At 42.9% G+C, this 25,623-nt stretch overlaps 1 protein-coding gene across 1 annotated transcript; it reads right to left on the bottom strand.

Moving 5' to 3' along the window:
- Positions 1–683: 683 nt before the first annotated feature.
- On the bottom strand, positions 684–8,978 carry LOC124004359 (transmembrane protein 128-like). The gene is made up of 5 exons (XM_046313201.1): positions 8,786–8,978; positions 3,995–4,127; positions 3,505–3,666; positions 1,153–1,261; positions 684–944 (listed from the first exon to the last, which is right to left on the bottom strand). Exons 1-4 carry the CDS (start codon positions 8,883–8,885, stop codon positions 1,162–1,164), a joined length of 495 nt encoding a protein of 164 aa, XP_046169157.1. The 5' UTR covers positions 8,886–8,978; the 3' UTR covers positions 684–944; positions 1,153–1,161.
- Positions 8,979–25,623: the final 16,645 nt, after the last annotated feature.

Genomic DNA, 25,623 nt, shown 5'->3' on the forward strand with positions numbered 1-25,623 from the left:
ACTGTGCACATTTTGGAGAGTTGTGTGGCCACGTGGAATTAGAAGTAGTCCTCTCACTACCCCACATTTTACAGGAATATTCTTATCATGTTACTGAATGTATACAGAGTATTTTTCAGATATAGTTCTCAACAAATGCGTTGAAAACGGCAGGAAATGTAAAATGGACATAAAATCAACAGTAATATTTGGATTAAGTCTTGTGTCAGATGAACTGTTGTGTCCTCACCTTTGGTCTAATAATTTTCCCATTATCTCCAAATTGTTCCCTTTCAGTGTCTACCACAGTTATGCATATGTTTTTCATATACTTCTGTAAGAAACATTTCAATTTAGCCCTATAAGGCCAATTCCTACGAGTGTATCTTATTGCAGTTGTTATGAAAGGGTGTTTGATTCTACAACCATCTTGCAGGTGAAGACCTGTACATTTTTAGTTAGGCCTATAGATTTTCTGAAGGAGATTATAATAACTGATCCCACAAAAGTTAGACAACTACAGTACAGCTCATCTTGATGCAACAAAAACCTTGAGGATTATTTGTGACCCAATGAGTGGAAGAATGTTGTCCACTTAAATGACCTATTAGTCCCACATACAGTATTAAATAAATATAGACACTCAAGATGATATCAATATTTCTGACAGTTAGACATTTTGCCAACAATACAGGAAAACAAGGTTGACATTAGCTCCAAACCATTATTTATTTAGCAAATTTGAGAGAATGTAAGGACACATTTACAATGTTAATAGCACAATGGCTTTGTGACTCAAAAATACACATGCGATTCAAAAACATATACAAAAACAATTAAAGCACTTAAAAAGCTTTGATAATTTATCAAATATAATATATTTACGCAAAAAAAAAAAACTTTCCTGAACATTATCAATTTGTTAACACGAAGGTCAAACTGTCGTCATTGTTGAGGCTTTAGTACTGTAAATGAAACAAAAATAATTGCACTCAGCAGTAGATACTTAGTTATCTATTATTGGTAGTTATGCAATACAATGATATCAGTTTGAAATGGAGGGAGAAATATTGGATGGAACAAATATTAACAATACAGTTCACAATACCGATTCTTACACAATCTATATTGTTGATTCATAAGACCATCTTTATTTACATGTTGCTATCTTACCTTAACATCTCACCCAAGCATGGATATGAGCATAACACCACCCATGAACTGGGTAAACAGGAGGATGGGAGTGAGGAACGACCACACAGGCCACAGTGCTATATTTAAACTGGGGAGAAGAAATTTAAAAATGTGCTTGATCAAAATCTTTGGAGATATTGTAAAATAGGCTAACAACTTACTAACCAAAAGCATCATGTGTCCATTCACATACAGTGGCTTGCGAAAGTATTCACCCCCCCTTGGCATGTTTCCTATTTTGTTGTCTTACAACCTGGAATTAAAATATATTTTTGGGGGGTTTGTTTGATTTGATTTACACAACATGCCTACCACTTTGAAGAAATATATATATTTTCAAAATATTTTTTATTCTGAAACAAAGAAATAACACAAAAAAACAGAAAACTTGAGCGTGCATAACTATTCACCCCTCCCCCCCACCCCCAAAATCCAATACTTTGTAGAGCCACCTTTTGTAGCAATTACAACTCCACGTCACTTGGGGTCTGTCTCTAAAAGGTTAGCACATGTTGCCACTGGTATTTTTGCCCAATCTTCAAGGTAAAACTGCTCCAGCCCCTTCCAGTTGGATGGGTTCCGATGGTGGATTGGATTGAATTCTGGGCTTTGACTAGGCCATTCCAAGACATTTAAATATTTCCCCTTAAACCACTCGAGGGTTGCTTTAGCAGTATGCTTAGGGTCATTGTCCTGCTGGAAGGTGAACCTCCGCTCCAGTTTCAAATCTCTGGAAGACTGAAACAGGTTTTCCTCAAGAATTTCCCAGTATTTAGCGCCACCCATCATTCCTTCAATTCTGACCAGTTTCCCAGTCCCTGCAGATGAAAAACATCCCCACAGCATGATGCTGCCACCACCATGCTTCATTGTGGGGATGATGTTCTTGGGGTGATGAGAGGTGTTGGGTTTGTGCCAGACATAGCGTTTTCCTTGATGCCCAAAAAGCTCAATTTTAGTCTCATATGACCAGAGTATCTTCTTCCATATGTTTGCTTATTTTCTTTATAAAGCAATGTTTTTTTCTGGCCACTCTTCCGTAAAGCCCAGCTCTGTGGAGTGTACAGCTTAAAGTGGTCCTATGGACAGATACTCCAATCTCCGCTGTGGAGCTTTGCAGCTCCTTCAGGGTTATCTTTGGTCTATTTGTCGTCTCTCTGATTAATGCCCTCCTTGCCTGGTCCGTGAGTTTTGGTGGGCAGCCCTCTCTTGGTAGGTTTGTTGTGGTGCCATATTCTTTCCATTTTTTAATAAAGGATTTAATAGTGCTCCGTGGGATGTTCAAAGTTTCTGATATTTTTTTATAACCCATCCCTGGTCTGTACTTCTCCACAACTTTGTCCCTGACCTGTTTGGGGAGCTCATTGGTCTTCATGGTGCCGCTTGCTTGGTGGTGCCCTTTGTTTAGTGGTGTTGCAGACTCTGGGGCCTTTCAGAACAGGTGTATATATACTGATATCATGTGACAGATCATGTGACACTTAGATTGCACACAGGAGGCCTAATTATGTGACTTTGGTTGCACCCGATCTTATTTAGGGGCTTCATAGCAAAAGGGGGTGAATACATAGGCACACACCACTTTTGATTTTTTGAAACAAGTGATTTTTTCCCCCTTTCACTTCACCAATTTGGACTATTTTGTGTATGTCCATTACATGAAATCCAAATAAAAATCAAGTTAAATTACAGGTTGTAATGCAACAAAATAGGAAAAACGCCAAGGGGATGAATACTTTTGCAAGACACTGTAGATCAATAACAGGGTATGCTCTAATTAATATTAAGGTACTTTTTGCGAAGATTTCAGGAAGGCTGCCGTGCTACAGCAAACAAAGAAAACTAAGGAGGGGTACTCGACAGCAATGACAAAAAAAAGAAGTGTTACCCAAGGAAACATTTCCAAAAGGACTAATTCGAGGCAGAGACGAGTTGGAGAACAACAAAAAAGAGATTAATTTCTTATTTTCTCACTTTAATCCACTGTTGAGGATAAACAATGGATTAAAGTAAGCAATAAGAAATTAATCTGGCTTTTTAGTAAACCCTTGTTACTTTTTGCATAGATGATAATATGCATAGATAATATGATATGCATAGATAATATGTTATTTCTCTGCAAAACCCCGCCACAGGAGAGTAACAATTATACAAATGTAAGTTTGACAGTTAATATTCTATGCTTGAACTAATGAAATTTGTAACATAAAGCACCTTGCACTTCTACAAGAGGCGTAAGTTAATGTCGGCAAGAGGGAAAGAAAACATCCTTTATGTTAACACATCCCATGTCAGTTTTGAGGATGTACAATGTAATTGAAAGAGTATTACCTGCATGATGCTGCAATGAAGGCTGCTGTGGTAATAGGGGCAATAGCAGGGTACTCCTGGTCATAGTCCTTTATGCCCTTGAACCACTCCAGGTATACAATGCAAAATGTGGCCAAAGATAGGCATATTCCCAGCAGTATCACACCAAGATTGAACCACCAGCTGGAAAACAAAACCCCAAAGCAGCAAATGCATGACAGGAACTTCGGTAAATGCAGTCGTCATAATTGCGTTTCTGCAAACATTGAGTATTCAGATAATCCTGCATGAATAAAATGTGCCTAACCAAAAAATAACAAATAAGCACAATATTTGGGACTTTTCCAATTACATTGACCAATTCTCAAGTCTGGATCCAGGTTAACAACCCATTTGATTAGCCTACTGATCACAGATGACCCACTGCAAAGATCTACACACACAATTCCTCATCTTTTCAAACTAGCTGGATTGGTTTGCGGACAAAATATTTTTTTCATCAAAACAACACCTTTTGATATCCTCATTCTCCATGAGGACCCGGAGGAAGTCAAAATAATATGTCAACCCAACAGATGACACAATCCAGAAGACAGAATGGCGGTTGATCCGAGAGAGTGGTTTGGCATCTTTCTCTTCTTGACCTGCAGGTTTGAGACAAAATGCCATGGTCACTGGTAATGAAGTAGGCCTAGATCATCTCTTATTCAGTATATTTCTCAAAAGAAACAGCAAAGGCCAACAGTGATCATGTGTAATTGCGCTCACAGTTTAGTGTTTAGAGATCTGTTGAAGGGTGCTACACAATCTAGCTAGGCCTATGCATGATGATTGTAGGCTGTAGCCTAGGCTATTCAGCATCATTAAGTATAATGCTGAATATTGTCAGTCTGCCAAGGGGTTATAAAAACAGATTGAATTTACAACAGAATATGAGAACAGAAGGTGCCCAATCCGCACCTTTTAAAGGTTCAAGACATTTCAAGATGAAACAGATAGCACGAGGGGCAGTAGGCGATAAGATAATTTTTTGGAAAGCCCATTAATCCCTATAATTTAGCAGTTGATTAAAAGTATCAGAGACAGGAGTTGGCTGGTGAAGTGGACAAGCTGCGAGGTCTGTCCTCAGGTATGAACCCAGTGCACTGGCATTGGAACAAAAATCTCCTCTAGTTGAAAATCCGGCCCACCAAGATGCCGCTGTCTCATACTAGACAGTTCAAATAGCAACTTAAGGTAATTTAATAGTATAAAAAATAAGGGAATATTTCACATGAATAATGTGGCACAAAATATCGCCAGCGTAAAAGAATACCATTAACTGGACCATCCAGCCAGCCAATGTTGGGTCTGCTGTTTCTTTTGATGCATATCAGCTTACGCAAGCACTGGGCTGAGTCTTCAGTACAGTCCAGAAGTATAGTCTGAAACTATCATGTTGCTGCAGTGCTGACACAGCATTTGCACAGTCAAAACAATCAAGAATCAGTGGCATGTTGCCCAGTTTGGTCCTGAAGATAAGACAATTGTTCTCTCTGTTGTCAAATCTGCCTGCTGGACCTCCTGTGTGATGGCACAATGTTGGCTATATTTAAGTGATAATACCTAAAGACGTGGTTTGGAGGATATATTGGGCCGTGTTAGGTTCGAGGCTAGGGTTGCAAAATTCTGGGAACTTTCAATAAATTCCCTGGTTTCCAGAAATCCTGGTTGGAGGATTTCGGATTTCCTGCTTATTCCCTTCTGATTCCGTGATCCTCCAACTAGGATTTTGGGAAACCAGGGAATTTATTGAAAGTTCACGGAATTTTGCAAGCCTATTCGAGACAAATACAATGGTTAGAATCATTAAAAACATTATTCTGAATTCATACAATTTCATCCTTCCACAAAGATATAGTCCAGAGGTTGCTACCCAAGCCGTCTGGTCGTTTGTTCGATTAGCATTGTTTCCAGCCAAGGTTTACAGGTTGTTCAATTGATTGGCAGGTTGCTATGGAAAACAAAAATGGTTGCCATGGAGCAGGGGTTGGAACCAAAATTATTTTCCAATCGTTTCGAACCACTATCCGACCAGCATAATAAAGGCCTGAACTGGTTCGAACCAGAAAAGTACCCGTTTATATCGTTCCTTTTATAAACCTGTAAATATTCAACCGTTTTTACATTTAACTCATTAATTTACTCCACCAATCAATCAATGCAGATAGAACAGCTTTCTATGGACCAGGCAAACTAGTTGTTTACATGCTTGACGAACAGACAAGTGTAGTGTGAGATGCAACTGAAATTTTGCAGGGTGGGGAGAGAGCAAGATAGGGGGTGGACATGGAGGAGGCTTGGCATCATAATATGAGGTTGCATTATGCGTTTAGTATATTAGTAGGCCTATAATTACTTCAACAAATGACAATTATTTGCCAACTAGATTCCTAGCTAGCTACGGACAAGCGGTTAATATTGTAACGACCCTGGGTTTATAAGCGCGGAAATCGACCCTGAGCATGCTTTTGCGGCACAGTCAATAGCGCGCCGGAACTCGGGCTAGAAGGTCGAGGGTTCGAGACCTGCTCCCTGCAGTTTCATTACATTGGTGTCAGAAGTGATCGGACTTTGCATCCACGACAGAGCGTGTGCTTGGCCGGTGAGAGCGTTCCTGTAAGACGTAAAGTTGCGAGGACGCGTTCTTTGAAAGGAGGGAGTAGTGTAACGACCCTGAGTTTATAAGCGCGGAAATCGACTCTGCCGCTTGAGCATGCTTTTGTGGCACAGTCGATAGCACGCTGGACCTTGGGCTAGAAGGTCAAGGGTTTGAGACCTGCTCCATGCTGTTTCATTACAATATGGAGGAACTTTGAACATCCGAGAGTTGTCTCAACGCCAAGGCTAGCTCAACGCCCCTGGACCAGAGCTAGCTAACAAGCTTGTGGGTGCAGTGGCACCAGAATTTAAAACACATCTTACCTTATCTTATCTTGGTTGTTAATAAATCCAATGTGAAATGTCATAACTTTAGCATCCTTAACTAGCATAGAAAATAGTTGGCAGGCAAACAATAGAAGGAGAAGTTTCTGAGCGACATGGTGAGTGCTTTCAATAGGCACTTTGATGGCATTTTTTTGTAGGGAGCTAAAAAAAATGCTAGGAATGTAAAATAACATTATTAACCTATTATCATGCTTTTAAAATAATGGTTCTGTTCCGGAACACTAGAGATCACTTTCGTTCCCAGTTCAGTTCCTCAAATTGTTATTTTCTGGTTTTCTGTTCCCGTAGCTGGTTCCAACCCCCACTACCGAGGCTCTTCTCCCTTTGCTAGCTAGCCAACTACACAGCTAACAATCACTTCAAATTGAAGCTGGAAAGAACGCAACTACTGCATTTAGTTTAGTTTTACCTGTTTTTCTATTGAGATTTTTTTTATATATACAATAAAAGTATTCTAAAAACACAATTTCACAATGTTTTCTGAAAGAAAAACCAGTCTTTACCAATCACTTCTATAGTAAAGCTCAGATTAAATCATTTGGTGTGATGAACAAATAAAGGAAGAAATGCAGAGAACAGGGTAAAGCAATTTGACCAGTTCTATTTAGAATGTCATTTTGGAGACATCTATTGGAAACATGTGTCAACTGCTCTCAAAAAGGTTGGTCTAGTTTTTAGGCTTTGTGGGTGGATTTTGAGTGGTCATTGGCCTGCAAATTTTAGAAATCTATGCAGGGTTGCCATGTTTGTGGTTTTCCTGAAATTGGGCTACTTTGAAAACGATGTAGCAGGTGAAAATGTATTGGTCGGGTTTTTGGGCCACTTCTAAATTGGCCAGAGGCCACCATGGCATTTCTCTTTTAAAAAATTATATATATTTACATTTGCATTTACATTTAAGTCATTTAGCAGACGCTCTTATCCAGAGCGACTTACAAATTGGTATTTCACTGTTACCTGCTGCTGCTATGAGTGAGAGAATTGTGGGGAGGGCCGGAGAGGTGTGTGAGCGTTGAGAGCACTGGTTGAGAGAATGCTGCAGCAGAGGCAGCACACCCACACGTTTTACCAGTTGTAGGTAGGCTATTTAGATCGGTAATTATGGAGACATCCCTTTTCTATAAAACATATTAACACACTATAACTGCTATAATGGCGACAAAGCATGGAAAACGACTTTAGGTATACTAGAGCTCTTTAGATAAATTCTCTCAAAGGTGGTTTAAAGTAAATTACATTCTGATGTCGACTTTTCTTATGGATAACAGAATCAAGCAAAGGGTTTTACTCGTGCTCAGTTCTAGGGTCTGGAGTGCTGCGTGAGTGGACATTTTAATGGAAGTTATGGAACTGCCTAACATGCTTCTGTTATGGGGGAAAAGTCCACAATTAACATGACATTAAATGTGGAGAATGATAGGGTATATTTGCATCTGTTGGCCATCATGTAGGATATTAATTTATATGCAATTGTATGATACTGTAGCCTACCATTTGATACAATAAATATATTGAAATGACGATATCACTGAAGCCATTGCAAATCAATTTGTGCCACTTGTGTAGCCTACCTGGAGCTGGCAAATTGATTTGAATAAATAGCCTATAACTCAGTTTGTTGTTGTAGGCTTGTGTTATTATGCAATTATTAATGGCCATGTTTAATTCATTAAATTGAAAGTTATCAAATGTGATCATGTTCACAGCTCTATCGCAAATGTATCATTGAGGATATTTCCCTGAAATTATATGTTGGCCTACCAGGGGCTATAGGTTACCTGCATCTAGTTCAGCAAACTATTGCAAAGTTTAATTGCAATTAGAAACACAGATTTTAGTCAGTAGCATATGCCTATTGAAATAAGTCAATCTCGCAAATAGGCCATTTATAACAGTAGTCTTAACATCTGGCAATTTATAAAGGTTTGTAGTCTTAACATCTGGCACATAACAGCAGCCCATGTACCACGGGAATGACTTCTTTTTTTACTGTTTTAATTACGTTGTGAAACCGTTTATAATAGCAATAAGGTAACTCAGGGGGTTGTGGTAACGTTATATGGCCAATATACCACGGCTAAGGCTTATGTCCTAAGAACATCCATTGGCCGTGGTATTTTGGCCATATTCCACACCTCCTCTGTGTAATAGCAATTGGAAATAGGGAAGTTGAATATGATAGGCAACGACACAGTCCAAATAAGTTATTTACGACTCATTCATTGATTTGTTACTTCTTGAAACTGTCGTCTGTGCTAGCTGCTAACGTTAGCTACGAGGGTAATTTAATGGCTAATTAGTTAACATGACTTACTCTTTTCGTTGCGGTCACCTGCTGAAACCCCTTGCATAAGAAGTTCAGCATCTTTCTTGAATCTATTTCGCAGATTTACGAAATCACTACCAGCAAGCATGTTTGATATCAGGCTGTTTGTCTTGTCTGACTGGCTAGCTTTGGCTAACGCTTCCTGTTCGCAGGTTTGCTGGTGACGTTTATTTAATGCGACAGTCCTAGCAAGGGGAAATTAAAGAATATAGGCGCGTTCCTTTTCCCAAGTTTTCCTGAAGCTTGCAAAATGTTACGATTTTTGGTGTTATAAGCGGTGGTTTAAAGTACTTATGTAAAAATAATTGAAAGTAGTATTTACTACTATTTTACTACTATCTGTACTTTACTATTTATATTTTTGACAACTTTTACTTCACTACATTCCTAAAGAGAATGATGTACTTACATTTACATTACATTTAAATCATTTAGCAGACGCTCTTATCCAGAGCGACTTACAAATTGGTGCATTCACCTTATGACATCCAGTGGAACAGCCACTTTACAATAGTGCATCTAAATCTTTTAAGGGGGAGGGGGGGTGAGAAGGATTACTTTATCCTATCCTAGGTATTCCTTAAAGAGGTGGGGTTTCAGGTGTCTCCGGAAGGTGGTGATTGACTCCGCTGTCCTGGCGTCGTGAGGGAGTTTGTTCCACCATTGGGGAGCCAGAGCAGCGAACAGTTTTGACTGGGCTGAGCGGGAACTGTACTTCCTCAGTGGTAGGGAGGCGAGCAGGCCAGAGGTGGATGAACGCAGTGCCCTTATTTGGGTGTAGGGCCTGATCAGAGCCTGGAGGTACTGAGGTGCCGTTCCCCTCACAGCTCCGTAGGCAAGCACCATGGTCTTGTAGCGGATGCGAGCTTCAACTGGAAGCCAGTGGAGAGAGCGGAGGAGCGGGGTGACGTGAGAGAACTTGGGAAGGTTGAACACTAGACGGGCTGCGGCGTTCTGGATGAGTTGTAGGGGTTTAATGGCACAGGCAGGGAGCCCAGCCAACAGCGAGTTGCAGTAATCCAGACGGGAGATGACAAGTGCCTGGATTAGGACCTGCGCCGCTTCCTGTGTGAGGCAGGGTCGTACTCTGCGGATGTTGTAGAGCATGAACCTACAGGAACGGGCCACCGCCTTGATGTTAGTTGAGAACGACAGGGTGTTGTCCAGGATCACGCCAAGGTTCTTAGCGCTCTGGGAGGAGGACACAATGGAATTGTCAACCGTGATGGCGAGATCATGGAACGGGCAGTCCTTCCCCGGGAGGAAGAGCAGCTCCGTCTTGCCGAAGTTCAGCTTGAGGTGGTGATCCGTCATCCACACTGATATGTCTGCGAGACATGCAGAGATGCGATTCGCCACCTGGTCATCAGAAGGGGGAAAGGAGAAGATTAATTGTGTGTCGTCTGCATAGCAATGATAGGAGAGACCATGTGAGGTTATGACAGAGCCAAGTGACTTGGTGTATAGCGAGAATAGGAGAGGGCCTAGAACAGAGCCCTGGGGGACACCAGTGGTGAGAGCTCGTGGTGAGGAGACAGATTCTCGCCACGCCACCTGGTAGGAGAGACCTGTCAGGTAGGACGCAATCCAAGCGTGGGCCGCGCCGGAGATGCCCAACTCGGAGAGGGTGGAGAGGAGGATCTGATGGTTCACAGTATCGATGGCAGCCGATAGGTCTAGAAGGATGAGAGCAGAGGAGAGAGAGTTAGCTTTAGCGGTGCGGAGCGCCTCCGTGATACAGAGAAGAGCAGTCTCAGTTGAATGACTAGTCTTGAAACCTGACTGATTTGGATCAAGAAAGTCATTCTGAGAGAGATAGCGGGAGAGCTGACCAAGGACGGCACGTTCAAGAGTTTTGGAGAGAAAAGAAAGAAGGGATACTGGTCTGTAGTTGTTGACATCGGAGGGATCGAGTGTAGGTTTTTTCAGAAGGGGTGCAACTCTCGCTCTCTTGAAGACGGAAGGGACGTAGCCAGCGGTCAGGGATAAGTTGATGAGCGAGGTGAGGTAAGGGAGAAGGTCTCCGGAAATGGTCTGGAGAAGAGAGGAGGGGATAGGGTCGAGCGGGCAGGTTGTTGGGCGGCCGGCCGTCACAAGACGCAAGATTTCATCTGGAGAGAGAGGGAGAAAGAGGTCAGAGCACAGGGTAGGGCAGTGTGAGCAGAACCAGCGGTGTCGTTTGACTTAGCAAACGAGGATCGGATGTCGTCGACCTTCTTTTCAAAATGGTTGACGAAGTCATCTGCAGAGAGGGAGGAGGGGGGAGGATTCAGGAGGGAGGAGAAGGTGGCAAAGAGCTTCCTAGGGTTAGAGGCAGATGCTTGGAATTTAGAGTGGTAGAAAGTGGCTTTAGCAGCAGAGACAGAGGAGGAAAATGTAGAGAGGAGGGAGTGAAAGGATGCCAGGTCCGCAGGGGGCGAGTTTTCCTCCATTTCCGCTCGGCTGCCCGGAGCCCTGTTCTGTGAGCTCGCAATGAGTCGTCAAGCCACAGAGCGGGAGGGGAGGACCGAGCCGGCCTGGAAGATAGGGGACATAGAGAGTCAAAGGATGCAGAAAGGGAGGAGAGGAGGGTTGAGGAGGCAGAATCAGGAGATAGGTTGGAGAAGGTTTGAGCAGAGGGAAGAGATGATAGGATGGAAGAGGAGAGAGTAGCGGGGGAGAGAGAGCGAAGGTTGGGACGGCGCGATACCATCCGAGTCGGGGCAGTGTGGGAAGTGTTGGATGAGAGCGAGAGGGAAAAGGATACAAGGTACTTTTTAATCCATACACCAAGAGAACATCCCTGGTCATCCCTACTGCCTCTGATCTGGCAGACTCTCTGAACACATGCTTTAAAGGATGTCTGAGTGTTGGAGCGTGCCCTTGGTTATCCGTAAAAAGAAAAAAAAAGAAAATGGTGCTGTCTGGTTTGCTTAATTTTTTAAAATTTTTATTTTACCTTTATTTTAGTAGGCAAGTCAGTTAAGAACAAATTCTTATTTTCAATGACTGCCTAGGAACAGTGGGTTAACTGCCTGTTCAAGGGCAGAACGACAGATTTGTACCTTGTCAGCTCGGGGATTTGAACTTGCAACCTTTCAGTCACTAGTCGAGCGCTCTAACCACTAGGCTACTAGGAATTTAGAAGGATTTATACTTTTCCTTTGATACTTAAGTATATTTTAGCAATTACATTTACCTTTGATACTTAAGTATATGTAAAACCAAATACTTTTAGACTTTTACTCAAGTAGGATTTTACTGGGTGACTTTTACTTGTCATTTTATATTAAAGTATCATTACTTTTACTCAAGTTTTGGTACTTTTCCCACCACTGGTTTTAAGTATCAACCAACCACATCATAGTTAAAGAAAGCAATAGTAAGGGTGTCTTTTTGTAGGCACTGACAAAGGCGAACTGTCATGGACCATTAGCCAAAGTCTAGGGGGAAATGAATGTTTCTTGGGGATTAACACCGAAATGAGGTCTGTGGTCAACACAGAGAGATCTTATACATTTTGTTCTATGATATCTCATCAGCTAACGTTACTCTTTGTGAATTTTGAAGCACTCATGAAATCAAAACAAGTAAAACGCTAACAATGTGCTAACATCTAAAAAAGAAAACTACACCTCAGGTCTCATGCCTTTGATGAATAGCGGACATGCTGAGCATACACCTTATCAGATGGACCCAAAGCCTTCTCTGGACATCGTTCGGAAACAATCAAATGAGCACCTTCCCGCTGAAGAGATATGGTTGCAGCCTGGAGCAAAACAATATACCATCCTTGCGTTTTTGTTAGAGCTGGTAAGCAGAAAGCTAAGTAAGATAACTAGCTTTTTGGCGGACTGTAGCACAGACTAGTTTGCGTGGTTGGCGTGATGTGAAATGTTGTAGTTCCATTTCTCTTTTTTAGTTTCGGTTAATAATTTGACCGTTTTAAAAAACAAGCACACATAAAACTTTAAAAAGCCATACATAAAATAAAATCATTGAGCATAACACACAATAACGTCTGGGACTTATTTCCATTGTGGTCCTCTTGAGACAAAATGGCTAGACAAGCTCGAACAAAGTATGGCAGTGAGATAATAAAACAAAAACAGAGAAGAAGAACATCTACAGTTGAAGTCAGAAGTTTACATATACCTTAGCCAAATACATTTAAACTCAGTTTTTCACAATTCCTGACATTTAATCCTCGTAAAAATGACCTGTCTTAGGTCAGTTAGGATCACCACTTTATTTTAAGAATTTGAAATGTCAGAATAATAGTAGAGAGAACCATTTATTTCAGCTTTATTCACATTCCCAGTGGGTCACATTCCCAGCTTCACATTCCCAGTGGGTCAGAAGTTTACATACACTCAGTTAGTATTTGGTAGCACTGCCTTTAAATTGTTTAACTTGGGTCAAATGTTTTGGGTAGCCTTTCCACAACCTTCCCACAATAAGTTGGGTGAATTTTGGCCCATTCCTCCTGACAGAGCTGGTGTAACTGAGTCAGGTTTGTAGGCCTCCTTGCTCGCACACACTTTTTCAGTTCTGCCCACAAATTGTCTATAGGATTGAGGTCAGGGCTTTGTGATGGCCACTCCATACCTTGACTTTTTTGTCCTTAGGCCATTTTGCCACAACTTTGGAAGTATGCTTGCAGTCATTGTCCATTTGGAAGACCCATTTGCAACCAAGCTTTAACTTCCTGACGGATGTCTTGAGATGTTGCTTCAATATATCCACATAATTGTCCTTCCTCGTGGTGTCATCTATTTTGTGAAGTGCACCAGTCCCTCCTGCAGCAAAGCATCCCAGAACATGATGCTGCCACCCCCGTGCTTCACGGTTGGGATGGTGTTCTTCAGCTTGCAAGCCTCCCCCTTTTTTGTTTCATCATTTATGGTGATTTTGGCATATACAACTCTCTCCAGGAGCTTTGATTTTACACAGAGGATAGATACAGGCCTATAATTCCCAGGGTCAGACTTTATCCCCTTCTTATATAGAGGTATAACTTTAGCTTATTTCATGTCCCTGGGAAAGGTACCTTGTTCCAGAGAGAGATTAATGATATACGTAATACAAGGGCCAATTTGCTCAGCAGAATCTATAAGAAACCATGCAGGAATGTTTATTTTTTATTTATTTTACCTTTATTTAACCAGGTAGGCAAGTTGAGAACAAGTTCTCATTTACAATTGCGACCTGGCCAAGAAAAAGCAAAGCAGTTCGACAGATACAACAACACAGAGTTACACATGGAGTAAAACAAACATACAGTCAATAATACAGTATAAACAAGTCTATATACAATGTGAGCAAATTAGGTGAGAAGGGAGGTAAAGGCAAAAAAGGCCATGGTGGCAAAGTAAATACAATATAGCAAGTAAAACACTGGAATGGTAGTTTTGCAATGGAAGAATGTGCAAAGTAGAAATAAAAATAATGGGGTGCAAAGGATCAAAATAAATAAATAAATTAAATACAGTTGAGAAAGAGGTAGTTGTTTGGGCTAAATTATAGGTGGGCTATGTACAGGTGCAGTAATCTGTGAGCTGCTCTGACAGTTGGTGCTTAAAGCTAGTGAGGGAGATAAGTGTTTCCAGTTTCAGAGATTTTTGTAGTTCGTTCCAGTCATTGGCAGCAGAGAACTGGAAGGAGAGGCGGCCAAAGAAAGAATTGGTTTTGGGGGTGACTAGAGAGATATACCTGCTGGAGCGTGTGCTACAGGTGGGAGATGCTATGGTGACCAGCGAGCTGAGATAAGGGGGGACTTTACCTAGCAGGGTCTTGTAGATGACATGGAGCCAGTGGGTTTGGAGTAGAGTATGAAGCGAGGGCCAGCCAACAAGAGCGCACAGGTCGCAATGGTGGGTAGTATATGGGGCTTTGGTGACAAAACGGATTGCACTGTGATAGACTGCATCCAATTTAGGGTATTGAGTAGGGTATTGGAGGCTATTTTGTAAATGACATCGCCAAAGTCGAGGATTGGTAGGATGGTCAGTTTTACAAGGGTATGTTTGGCAGCATGAGTGAAGGATGCTTTGTTGCGAAATAGGAAGCAAATTCTAGATTTAACTTTGGATTGGAGATGTTTGATATGGGTCTGGAAGTAGAGTTTACAGTCTAACCAGACACCTAAGTAGTTGTAGTTGTCCACATATTCAAAGTCAGAGCCGTCCAGAGTAGTGATGTTGGACAGGCGGGTGGGTGCAGGTAGCGATCGGTTGAAGAGCATGCATTTAGTTTTACTTGTAATTAAGAGCAATTGGAGGCCACGGAAGGAGAGTTGTATGGCATTGAAGCTTGCCTGGAGGGTTGTTAACACAGTGTCCAAAGAAGGGCCAGAAGTATACAGAATGGTGTCGTCTGCGTAGAGGTGGATCAGAGACTCACCAGCAGCAAGAGCGAACTCATTGATGTATACAGAGAAGAGAGTCGGTCCAAGAATTGAACCCTGTGGCACCCCCATAGAGACTGTCAGAGGTCCGGACAGCCTACGATTTGACACACTGAACTCTATCAGAGAAGTAGTTGGTGAACCAGGCGAGGCAATCATTTGAGAAACCAAGGCTGTCGAGTCTGCCGATGAGGATGTGGTGATTGACAGAGTCGAAAGCCTTGGCCAGATCAATGAATACGGCTGCACAGTAATGTTTCTTATCGATGGCGGTTAAGATATCGTTTAGGACCTTGAGCGTGGCTGAGGTGCACCCATGACCAGCTCTGAAACCAGATTGCATAGCAGAGAAGGTATGGTGAGATTCAAAATGGTCAGTAATCTGTTTGTTGACTTGGCGTTCGAAGACCTTAGAAAGGCATGGTAGGATAGATATAGGTCTGTAGCAGTTTGGGTCAAGAGTGTCCCCCCATTTGAAGAGGGGGATGACCGCAGCTGCTTTCCAAACAGGCTAGTAATAGGGGTGGCAACAATTTCGGCAGATCATTTTAGAAAGAAAGGGTCCAGATTGTCTAGCCCGGCTGATTTGTAGGGGTCCAGATTTTGCAGCTCTTTCAGAACATCAGCTGAACGGATTTGGGAGAACGAGAAATGGGGAAGGCTTGGGCGAGTTTGTTATGCAGGTGAATGAGGACCCAAAAGCGACTTGGCGAAAACAGAGTCTTTATTCCAGTAAAGGAAAATAGGCAATACTCCTAGACAAATCGGAGCAGAAAACAAAACATAAAAAACTAATTCCACTCGTAGTGACGAGGACAGACTGGAGACTCGACCATAAACTGTAGGTTGCCTCGGGAAGGCACCGACCGTAGCAGACTCAGACACCTGCTCACACGCAGCATCTGAGGGAAACAAGACACAGCACGGCGAACAATATACAAGGATCCGACAGGACAGAAACGGAAGACAAGGGGAGAAATAGGGACTCTAATCAGAGGGCAAGATACGGAACAGGTGTGAAAAGATTAGATGATTGATTAGGGGAATAGGAACAGCTGGGAGCAGGAACGGAACGATAGAGAGAAGAGAGAGAGGGAGGGAGAGAGAAAAAGGGAACGAACCTAAAAAGACCAGCAGGGGGAAAACGAACAGAAGGGAAAGCAAAATGACAAGACAATATAAGACAAAACATGACAGTACCCCCCCACTCACCGAGCGCCTCCTGGCGCTCTCGAGGAGGAACACTGGCGGCAACGGAGGAAATCATAGATCACAAACGGTCCAGCACGTCCCGAGAAAGAACCCAACTCCTCTCCTCAGGACCGTAACGAAAAACGATAAAAAGGGAAACTAGGGTACTACTCTAAAAAAAAAAAAAATGAGACACGGGTAGAGAACTGAAAGCTTTAGAGCAAACAGGACCAAACAGGCCAGGAGAGTAACAACTAGGGACAGACTGAGACACAGCAAGGGCAGGAACAAGAACAGGAGAGATGCGATGGCAGGGAACAGACTGAGACCCAGCAAGACCAGGAGCAGAAGCAGAAAAAAATTACCAGACTTATTCTGCGCGCAGTCCGAACACACAGCCACGAAACGGCGCGTGTCACGCTCCTGAGTAGGCCACCAAAACCGCTGGCGAATAGAAGCAAGCGTACCCCGAACGCCGGGATGGCCAGCTAACTTGGCAGAGTGAGCCCACTGAAGAACAGCCAGACGAGTAGAAACAGGAACGAAAAGAAGGTTACTAGGACAAGCGCGCGGCGACGCAGTGTGCGTGAGTGCTTGCTTAACCTGTCTCTCAATTCCCCAGACAGTCAACCCGACAACACGCCCAACAAGAAGGATCCCCTCGGGATCGGTAGAAGCCACAGAAGAACTAAAGAGACGGGATAAAGCATGAGGCTTGGTGTTCTTAGTACCCGGGCAATAAGAAATAACGAACTCGAAACGAGCGAAAAACAACGCCCAACGAGCATGACGCGCATTCAGTCGTTTGGCAGAACGGATATACTCAAGGTTCTTTTGGTCAGTCCAAACGACAAAAGGAACGGTCGCCCCCTCCAACCACTGTCGCCATTTGCCTAGGGCTAAACGGATGGCGAGCAGTTCGCGGTTAGCCACATCATAGTTACGTTCCGACGGTGACAGGCGATGAGAAAAATACGCACAAGGGTGGACCCCATCGTCAGTATCGGAGCGCTGGGACAGAATGGCTCCCACGCCCAGCCCCGACGCGTCAACCTCAACAATAAACTGTTTAGTGACGTCAGGTGCAACAAGGATAGGAGCGGATGCAAAACGCTTCTTGAGGAGATCAGAACAACAATCATACGACCGGTGAGGAGGAAGGGAGTTGGCTCTGGACCGACTGAAGACCGAGCGCAGATCATGATATTCCTCCGGCACTCCTGTCAAATCACCAGGTTCCTCCTGAGAAGAGGGGACAGAACAAACAGGAGGAATAGCAGACATTAAACACTTCACATGACAAGAAACGTTCCAGGAAAGGATAGAATTACTAGACCAATCAAAAGAAGGATTATGACACACTAGCCAGGGATGACCCAAAACAACAGGTGTAAAAGGTGAACAAAAAATCAAAAAAGAAATGGTCTCACTATGGTTACCAGATACAGTGAGGGTTAAAGGTAGGGTTTCACATAATATACTGGGGAGAGGACTACCATCCAAGGCGAACATGACCGTGGGCTCCCCTAACTGTCTGAGAGGAATGTCATGTTCCCGAGCCCATGCTTCGTCCATAAAACAGCCCTCCGCCCCAGAGTCTATTAATGCACTGCAGGAAGCTGCCGATCCGGTCCAGCGTAGATGGACCGGTAAGGTAGTACAGGTACTTGACGGAGAGGACCGTCTAGTAGCGCTTATCAGTCGCCCTCCGCTTACTGATGAGCTCTGGCCTTTAACTGGACATGAAATGACAAAATGACCAGCGGAACCGCAATAGAGACAGAGGCGGTTGGTGATTCTCCGTTCCCTCTCCTTAGTCGAAATGCGAATACCCCCCAGCTGCATGGGCTCAACACCAGAGTCAGTGGGGAAAGATGGTAGTGTCGGAGAGAGGGGAGACACAGTTAACGCGAGCTCTCTTCTATGAGCTCGGTGACGAAGATCTACCCGTCGTTCAATGCGAATAGCGAGTTCAATCAAAGAATCCACGCTGGATGGAACCTCCCGAGAGAGAATCTCATCCTTAACCTTAGCGTGGAGTCCCTCCAGAAAACGAGCGAGCAACGCCTGCTCGTTCCAGTTACTGGAGGCAGCAAGAGTGCGAAACTCTATAGAGTAATCCGTTATGGATCGATTACCTTGACATAGGGAAGACAGGGACCAGGAAGCTTCTTTCCCAAAAACTGAACGATCAAAAACCCTTATCATCTCCTCTTTAAAGTTCAGATAATCGTTAGTGCACTCAGCGCTTGCCTCCCAGATAGCTGTGCCCCACTGCCGAGCCCGACCAGTAAGGAGTGATATGACGTAGGCAATCCGAGCTCTCTCTCTTGAGTATGTGTTGGGTTGGAGAGAGAACACTATATCATAATAATAATAATAATATATGCCATTTAGCAGACGCTTTTATCCAAAGCGACTTACAGTCATGTGTGCATACATTCTACGTATGGAGCGGCACTCAGTGGGCTGCCCAGAATAACATGGTGGGTTATTAGCCCTAGGTTCCGGAGGCTCGGAAGACCCGGAAGTAGCTGGTGGCACGAGACGAAGACTCTGATACTGTCCTGAGAGGTCGGAGACCTGAGCGGCCAGGGTCTCAACGGCATGCCGAGCAGCAGACAATTCCTGCTCGTGTCTGCCGAGCATCGCTCCCTGGAACTCGAGAGTAGAGTAGAGAGAATCCATAGTCGCTGGGTCCATTCTTGGTCAGATCCTTCTGTTATGCAGGTGAATGAGGACCCAAAAGCGACTTGGCGAAAACAGAGTCTTTATTCCAGTAAAGGAAAATAGGCAATACTCCTAGACAAATCGGAGCAGAAAACAAAACATAAAAAAACTAATTCCACTCGTAGTGACGAGGACAGACTGGAGACTCGACCATAAACTGTAGGTTGCCTCGGGAAGGCACCGACCGTAGCAGACTCAGACACCTGCTCACACGCAGCATCTGAGGGAAACAAGACACAGCACGGCGAACAATATACAAGGATCCGACAGGACAGAAACGGAAGACAAGGGGAGAAATAGGGACTCTAATCAGAGGGCAAGATACGGAACAGGTGTGAAAAGATTAGATGATTGATTAGGGGAATAGGAACAGCTGGGAGCAGGAACGGAACGATAGAGAGAAGAGAGAGAGGGAGGGAGAGAGAAAAAAGGGAACGAACCTAAAAAGACTAGCAGGGGGAAAACGAACAGAAGGGAAAGCAAAATGACAAGACAATATAAGACAAAACATGACAGAGTTGCTGTTGGGGGTGCAGTGCTGTTGACCGGGGTAGGAGTAGCCAGGTGGAAAGCATGGCCAGCCGTAGAAAAATGCTTATTGAAATTCTCAATTATGGTGGATTTATCAGTGGTGACAGTGTTTCCTATCTTCAGTGCAGTGGGAAGCTGGGAGGAGGTGTTCTTATCCATGGACTTTACAGTGTCCCAGAACTTTTTTGAGTTAGTGTTGCAGGAAGCAAATTTCTGCTTGAAAAAGCTAGCCTTGGCTTTTCTAACTGCCTGTGTATAATGGTTTCTAGCTTCCCTGAACAGCTGCATATCACGGGGGCTGTTCGATGCTAATGCAGAAAGCCATAGGTTTTTGTGTTGGTTAAGGGCAGTCAGGTCTGGAGAGAACCAAGGGCTATATCTGTTCCTGGTTCTAAATTTCTTGAATGGGGCATGTTTATTTAAGATGGTTAGGAAGGCATTTAAAAAAAATATCCAGGCATCCTCTACTGACGGGGTGAGATCAATATCCTTCCAGGATACCCCGGCCAGGTCAATTAGAAAGACCTGCTCGCTGAAGTGTTTCAGGGAGAGTTTTACAGTGATGAGTGGAGGTCGTTTGACCGCTGACCCATTACGGATGCAGGCAATGAGGCAGTGATCGCTGAGATCTTGGTTGAAGACAGCAGAGGTGTATTTAGAGGGGAAGTTGGTTAGGATGATATCTATGAGGGTGCCCGTGTTTAAGGCTTTGGGGAGGTACCTGGTAGGTTCATTGATAATTTGTGTGAGATTGAGGGCATCAAGTTTAGATTGTAGGATGGCTGGGGTGTTAAGCATGTTCCAATTTAGGTCGCCTAGCAGCACGAGCTCTGAAGATAGATGTGGGGCAATCAGTTCACATATGGTGTCCAGAGCACAGCTGGGGGCAGAGGGTGGTCTATAGCAGGCGGCAACGGTGAGAGACTTGTTTTAGAGAGGTGGAATTTTAAAAGTAGAAGTGCAAATTGTTTGGGTACAGACCTGGATAGTAGGACAGAACTCTGCAGGCTATCTTTGCAGTAGATTGCAACACCGCCCCCTTTGGCAGTTCTATCTTGTCTGAAAATGTTGTAGTTTGGAATTAAAATTTCTGAATTTTTGGTGGTCTTCCTAAGCCAGGATTCAGACACAGCTAGAACATCTGGGTTGGCAGAGTGTGCTAAAGCAGTGAATAGAACAAACTTCAGGCCTCCTCCCTAAGGAATATTATGCAGGCCTGTGGCTTTTGAGCATTTAAGCTCTGCAAGCATACGGACTATTTTGGCTGTTTCTACCTTTGCAAAAGAAAAAGTTTGGCTGGACCCCTAACTCTACATAATACTTCTTGACTTGGTTGCTTCCATACAGACCAGAACTGGTGGGCAGCTTGCTAACCAGCTTGCTGGCAACAGAAGTAAAAAAAAGAGTTGAATTCATTGGCAATCTCTGCTTTTTCATATACCATCTCCCCCTTGATGTTTAGTCCAATACTGTTTAGTTTGTTTTTGGTAGTACTACTACAGCCTAGTTCGATTTCTTTTTAGGGTAATTTTTCAAAATTATTTTCTCAATAAAGTAACCCCTCTTAGCCTCATCCATCATGCTCTGTGCTTCATTTCTGTGATGTTTATATAGGACAAAAACTCATGCTGCTCTTGAGAGTTCTTCAATTTTTAAAGGCCTTATTCCTTGCGTGGATAGATTCTAGAATCTCATGATTAAACCAAGTGCTAGATCTCTGCTTTACCCTGAACCGTCTAATGGGAGCCATCACATTCACCACATCAAATAATCTACATTTAAAGACTTCCCAGGCACTGTCTACCCCTACACTGTCTAGCACAGGTGACCAGTCAATTTTACCCACTTCCTCCCTAAACTTTTCAACACAGTATTTTTTGAGTCCTCTGATTCTAACAATTTTGTGACACTTAAATATATCCTTAAAAATTCTCCCTGTGCAAAATGTAATAAAATGATCACTGATTCCATATACGATTACTCCACTCTGTGATATTTTAGATTTATCAGACACCAATATTAAGTCAATCGTACTTTGCACTGTTTCACATATCCTGGTGGGAACTTTTATCATTTAGGTCAGAGCAAGTGATCTACAAAAGTGCATAAATACATTGTGGCAGTTAGCAATTCATTAGCGACTCTGACAGTTAGCGACTCGTTAGCAACTGACTTACTTTGAGCACATAAAGGCTTTATAATTCATAAAGGTCATGTTAACTGACTGATATTATCCCATAGAACAAAACGTATAAGATCTCCTAAGCCTGTGTTAACCTAAGACCTAATTTACTGCGTATATACCATAACCCCAATAATTTCCCCATTCATGGGAATGGCTAACAAGCCAGAAGTAGAAAACGCTAACTCGTTTCAGTTTTTTAGGACTACAAGCTGGCGAGCTATATTGACAAGATAGTTCAGTGACCTCTTTAACAATGGAAATACATGTCCTCAAAGATGGAATGCAGGCAAGTCATTTTTTTAAAGTTGCAGAAATGCCATATCAGTGCATTTGGTAACAATCTAAAAATTATGAAACTTATATTCGATCAATAAGCCTCACATAGCAATAGCAATTACATCTTTTGTTGACCAAATTTGACACTCATTGAACTCCATTAAAAAAAATCCTAATTTCGTGGCCTTATTTTCGTTGAGAGATTTGGTGCAGAGTGAACCCTCTCACTTCTCTTCTTTCTCTCTGGGGGAATCAATTGGTTATGACTAGAAAGGATACAGTTAGTCAGAATAGATTTTTCGTAATAGGTTAGGATAATTTACACAGCAGGTTAGGAGATGGAAAGTAGATGTTTAGGAAAAGGGTTAGCTAAAAGGATATTAAAAAATAAAAACTTTTGATGTCAATTTGAAATAAGCTGTATCCTCCATTACAAAAAATATTGTAGTAAAAGTGCAGTAACTGCAGTCGTTTATGGTATTTTGGACGCAGTAATTGCAGAATAACTGCAGTGTACTGCAAATGAACTGCAGTTATACTGCACTGTAAGCCGCAGTCGCACAGAAAAACAAACATAGCATTTGCAGCATACTGCAGTTATACTGCACTCTTGTTTTCGTAAGGGGCTTCTTAGACATGACCGAATCAATTCTAGAAAATGTTTCATTAATGCCATGCTTCAGTGGGATAATGCAGTATCAATATTGACTGGATATTGTAGACAATTGTTTTGTAAGTGTATACCAATCAGTGTGTACTCTGTTGTACTTGCAATGTATTTGTTTTTACAGTGTTGGACTTAAAACATGCACAAATCACAGACTAATAACATGGTTCATACAAATAAATAAAAATATCTTTACGTGTGCTTGCTGAGAGGGTACCTAGAGATCCAGTCTCAAATCCAAATTGGAATGATGTAAAAAAAAAATGAAGCTTGATTTATTAAGGGCTATAGTTTCCAAGACAAAGATGAAGCCTCATCCTGGACTAAAACGCTTTCAATTAAGATTCTCCATTGAGCATGCTTTTTGCCCAGCACTAACTTTAGGTTTAATCTGAATGGGTATGCCTATAGCCTACATTTCACAATATGACATTGAATAGTATGTTAAGAAAAGTTTTTAAAAGACAGACTGCAGAAAGGTCTACCTAGGGTGATGAATCCAAGTGTGGAGAAAAACCTGCTCATCGCACACTTAATTGGGAAATACAGTACTGTATTCTCAGTGGCAGGTATGGAAGCTTATCTGTTATGTATTTTGGGGTGGCAGGTAGCCTAGTGGTTAGTGTTGGGCCAGTAACCGAAAGGTTGCTAGATCGAATCCCAGAGCTGACAAGGTACAAATGTGTCATTCTGCCCCTGAACAAGGCAGTGAAAACACTGTTCCTAGGCCATCATTGTGAATAAGAATTTGTTCTTAACTGACTTGCCTAGTTTTTAAACAGTATACTTTTACATACAGGCTACTTGGCCTGAATTCTACACTGAACAACAAATTAAGTCTAGTCCAATTCCCAGGTGGGATTTGTATCTGTGAGTGCAATTATGCTTTTTGATGCCTTATCAAAAAATTGTTGAAACTTGCCTCAACTGATGTTGACATACATTATATTTAACTATTTATATGGGCTTTCAGTTAAGTGCGTTTTTTAGTTTGGTTTACATTACTCCAAATTGGCATGTTTCCTTGACTGCAGTCAAATGTGAATGTTGACAGCAGCTAAAATATGGTAATTATGGCAAGTTATTTTGTAACACTCATTTAGGTAAGCCCCTATTGTCTCTGGCTTGTTGTCTTTCTGTTTCTCCATGTCAGTTATGCAACTAATTTGTTACTCAGGCATTGCTTTTGTTTGCATAGCCTTTCAAAATAACTTTACATTTGTCTCTCTTAGTAACATAGTGTGCTGCTGGGTAAGTCCATCACTCATCAGCTTATGGGTAGTGACACACCCGAGTTGTTTTCAGGTTGTTTCCCCATAATGACACTACCACAGCGTAGCTTGATAAACATGCACAGTAGATGCCAGCTGCCGTTCGAAGATGTATGAGATTCAAGTGAACATTTGAAATTCATCTGAGCACCTCACTGGTTTTGTAGCTCCAGTGAAATCTATTCATGAATATTGTATGAATATGTTTGTATATTTAAAAAGGTTGAAGGTGCTGCCTCTGGTGGCCAGTTCACTAAATTGGCTAGATAACCCGTGTCGTGATATCACATGAAAACCTATTTGTATGCCCTAACCCATCTGGACAAGAGGAATACCTATGTAAGGATGCTGTTCATCGATTACAGCTCAGCATTTAACACCATAGTAACCTCCAAACTCGTGATTTAGTTCGAGACCCTGGGTCTCGACCCGGCACTGAGCAATTGGGTCCTGGACTTCCTGACGGGCCACCCCCAGGTGGTGAGGGTAGAAAACAACATCTCCACCCTGCTGATCCTCAAAACTGATCCCCACAAGGATGTGTTCTCAGCCCTCTCCTGTACTTCCTGTTCACCCACGACTGTGTGGCCATGCACGCCTCCAACTCAATCATCAAGTTTGCAGACGACACTACAGTGGTAGGCTTGATTACCAACAACGACGAGACAGCCTACAGGGAGGAGGTGATGGCCCTCGGAAAATAACCTCACACTCAATGTCAACAAAACAAAGGAGATGATCGTGGACTTCAGGAAACAGCAGAGGGAGCAGCCCCCTATCCACATTGACGGGACAGTAGTGGAGAGGGTGGAAAGTTTTAAGTTCCTCGGTGTACACATCACGGACAAACTGAAATGGTCCACCCACACAGACAGCGTGGTGAAGAAGGCGCAGCAGGGCCTATTCAACCTCAGGAGGCTGAAGAAATTTGGCTTGTCACCAAAAACACTCACAAACTTTTACATGCACAATCGAGAGCATCCTGTCGGGCTGTATCACCGCCTGGTACGGCAACTGCTCTGCACATAACCGTAAGGCTCTCCAGAGGGTAGTGAGGTCTACACAACGCATCACCGGGGGCAAACTACCTGCCCTCCAGGACACCTACACCACCCGATGTAACAGGAAGGCCAAAAAGATCATCAAGGACAACAACCACCCAAGCCACTGCATGTTCACCACGCTATCATCCAGAAGGCGAGTTCAGTACAGGTGCATCAAAGTGGGGACAGAGAGACTGAAAAACAGCTTCTATCTCAAGGTCATCAGACTGTTAAAAAGCCATCAATAACATTGAGTGGCTGCTGCCAACATACTGACTCAACTCTAGCCACTTTAATAATGGAAAAATGTTTGCAATAAACGTATCACTAGCCACTTTAAACAATGCCACTTTATATAATGTTTACATACCCTACATTACTCATCTCATCTGTATATACTGTACTCTATACCATCTACTGCATCTTGCCTATGCCGTTCGGCCATCACTCATTCATATATTTTTATGTACATATTCTTATTCATTCCTTTACACTCGTGTGTATACGGTAGTTGTGAAATTGTTAGGTTAGATGACTGCATGGTCGG

This window comes from Oncorhynchus gorbuscha, linkage group LG18 (assembly GCF_021184085.1).
Source record: "Oncorhynchus gorbuscha isolate QuinsamMale2020 ecotype Even-year linkage group LG18, OgorEven_v1.0, whole genome shotgun sequence".
NCBI lineage: Eukaryota > Metazoa > Chordata > Actinopteri > Salmoniformes > Salmonidae > Oncorhynchus > Oncorhynchus gorbuscha.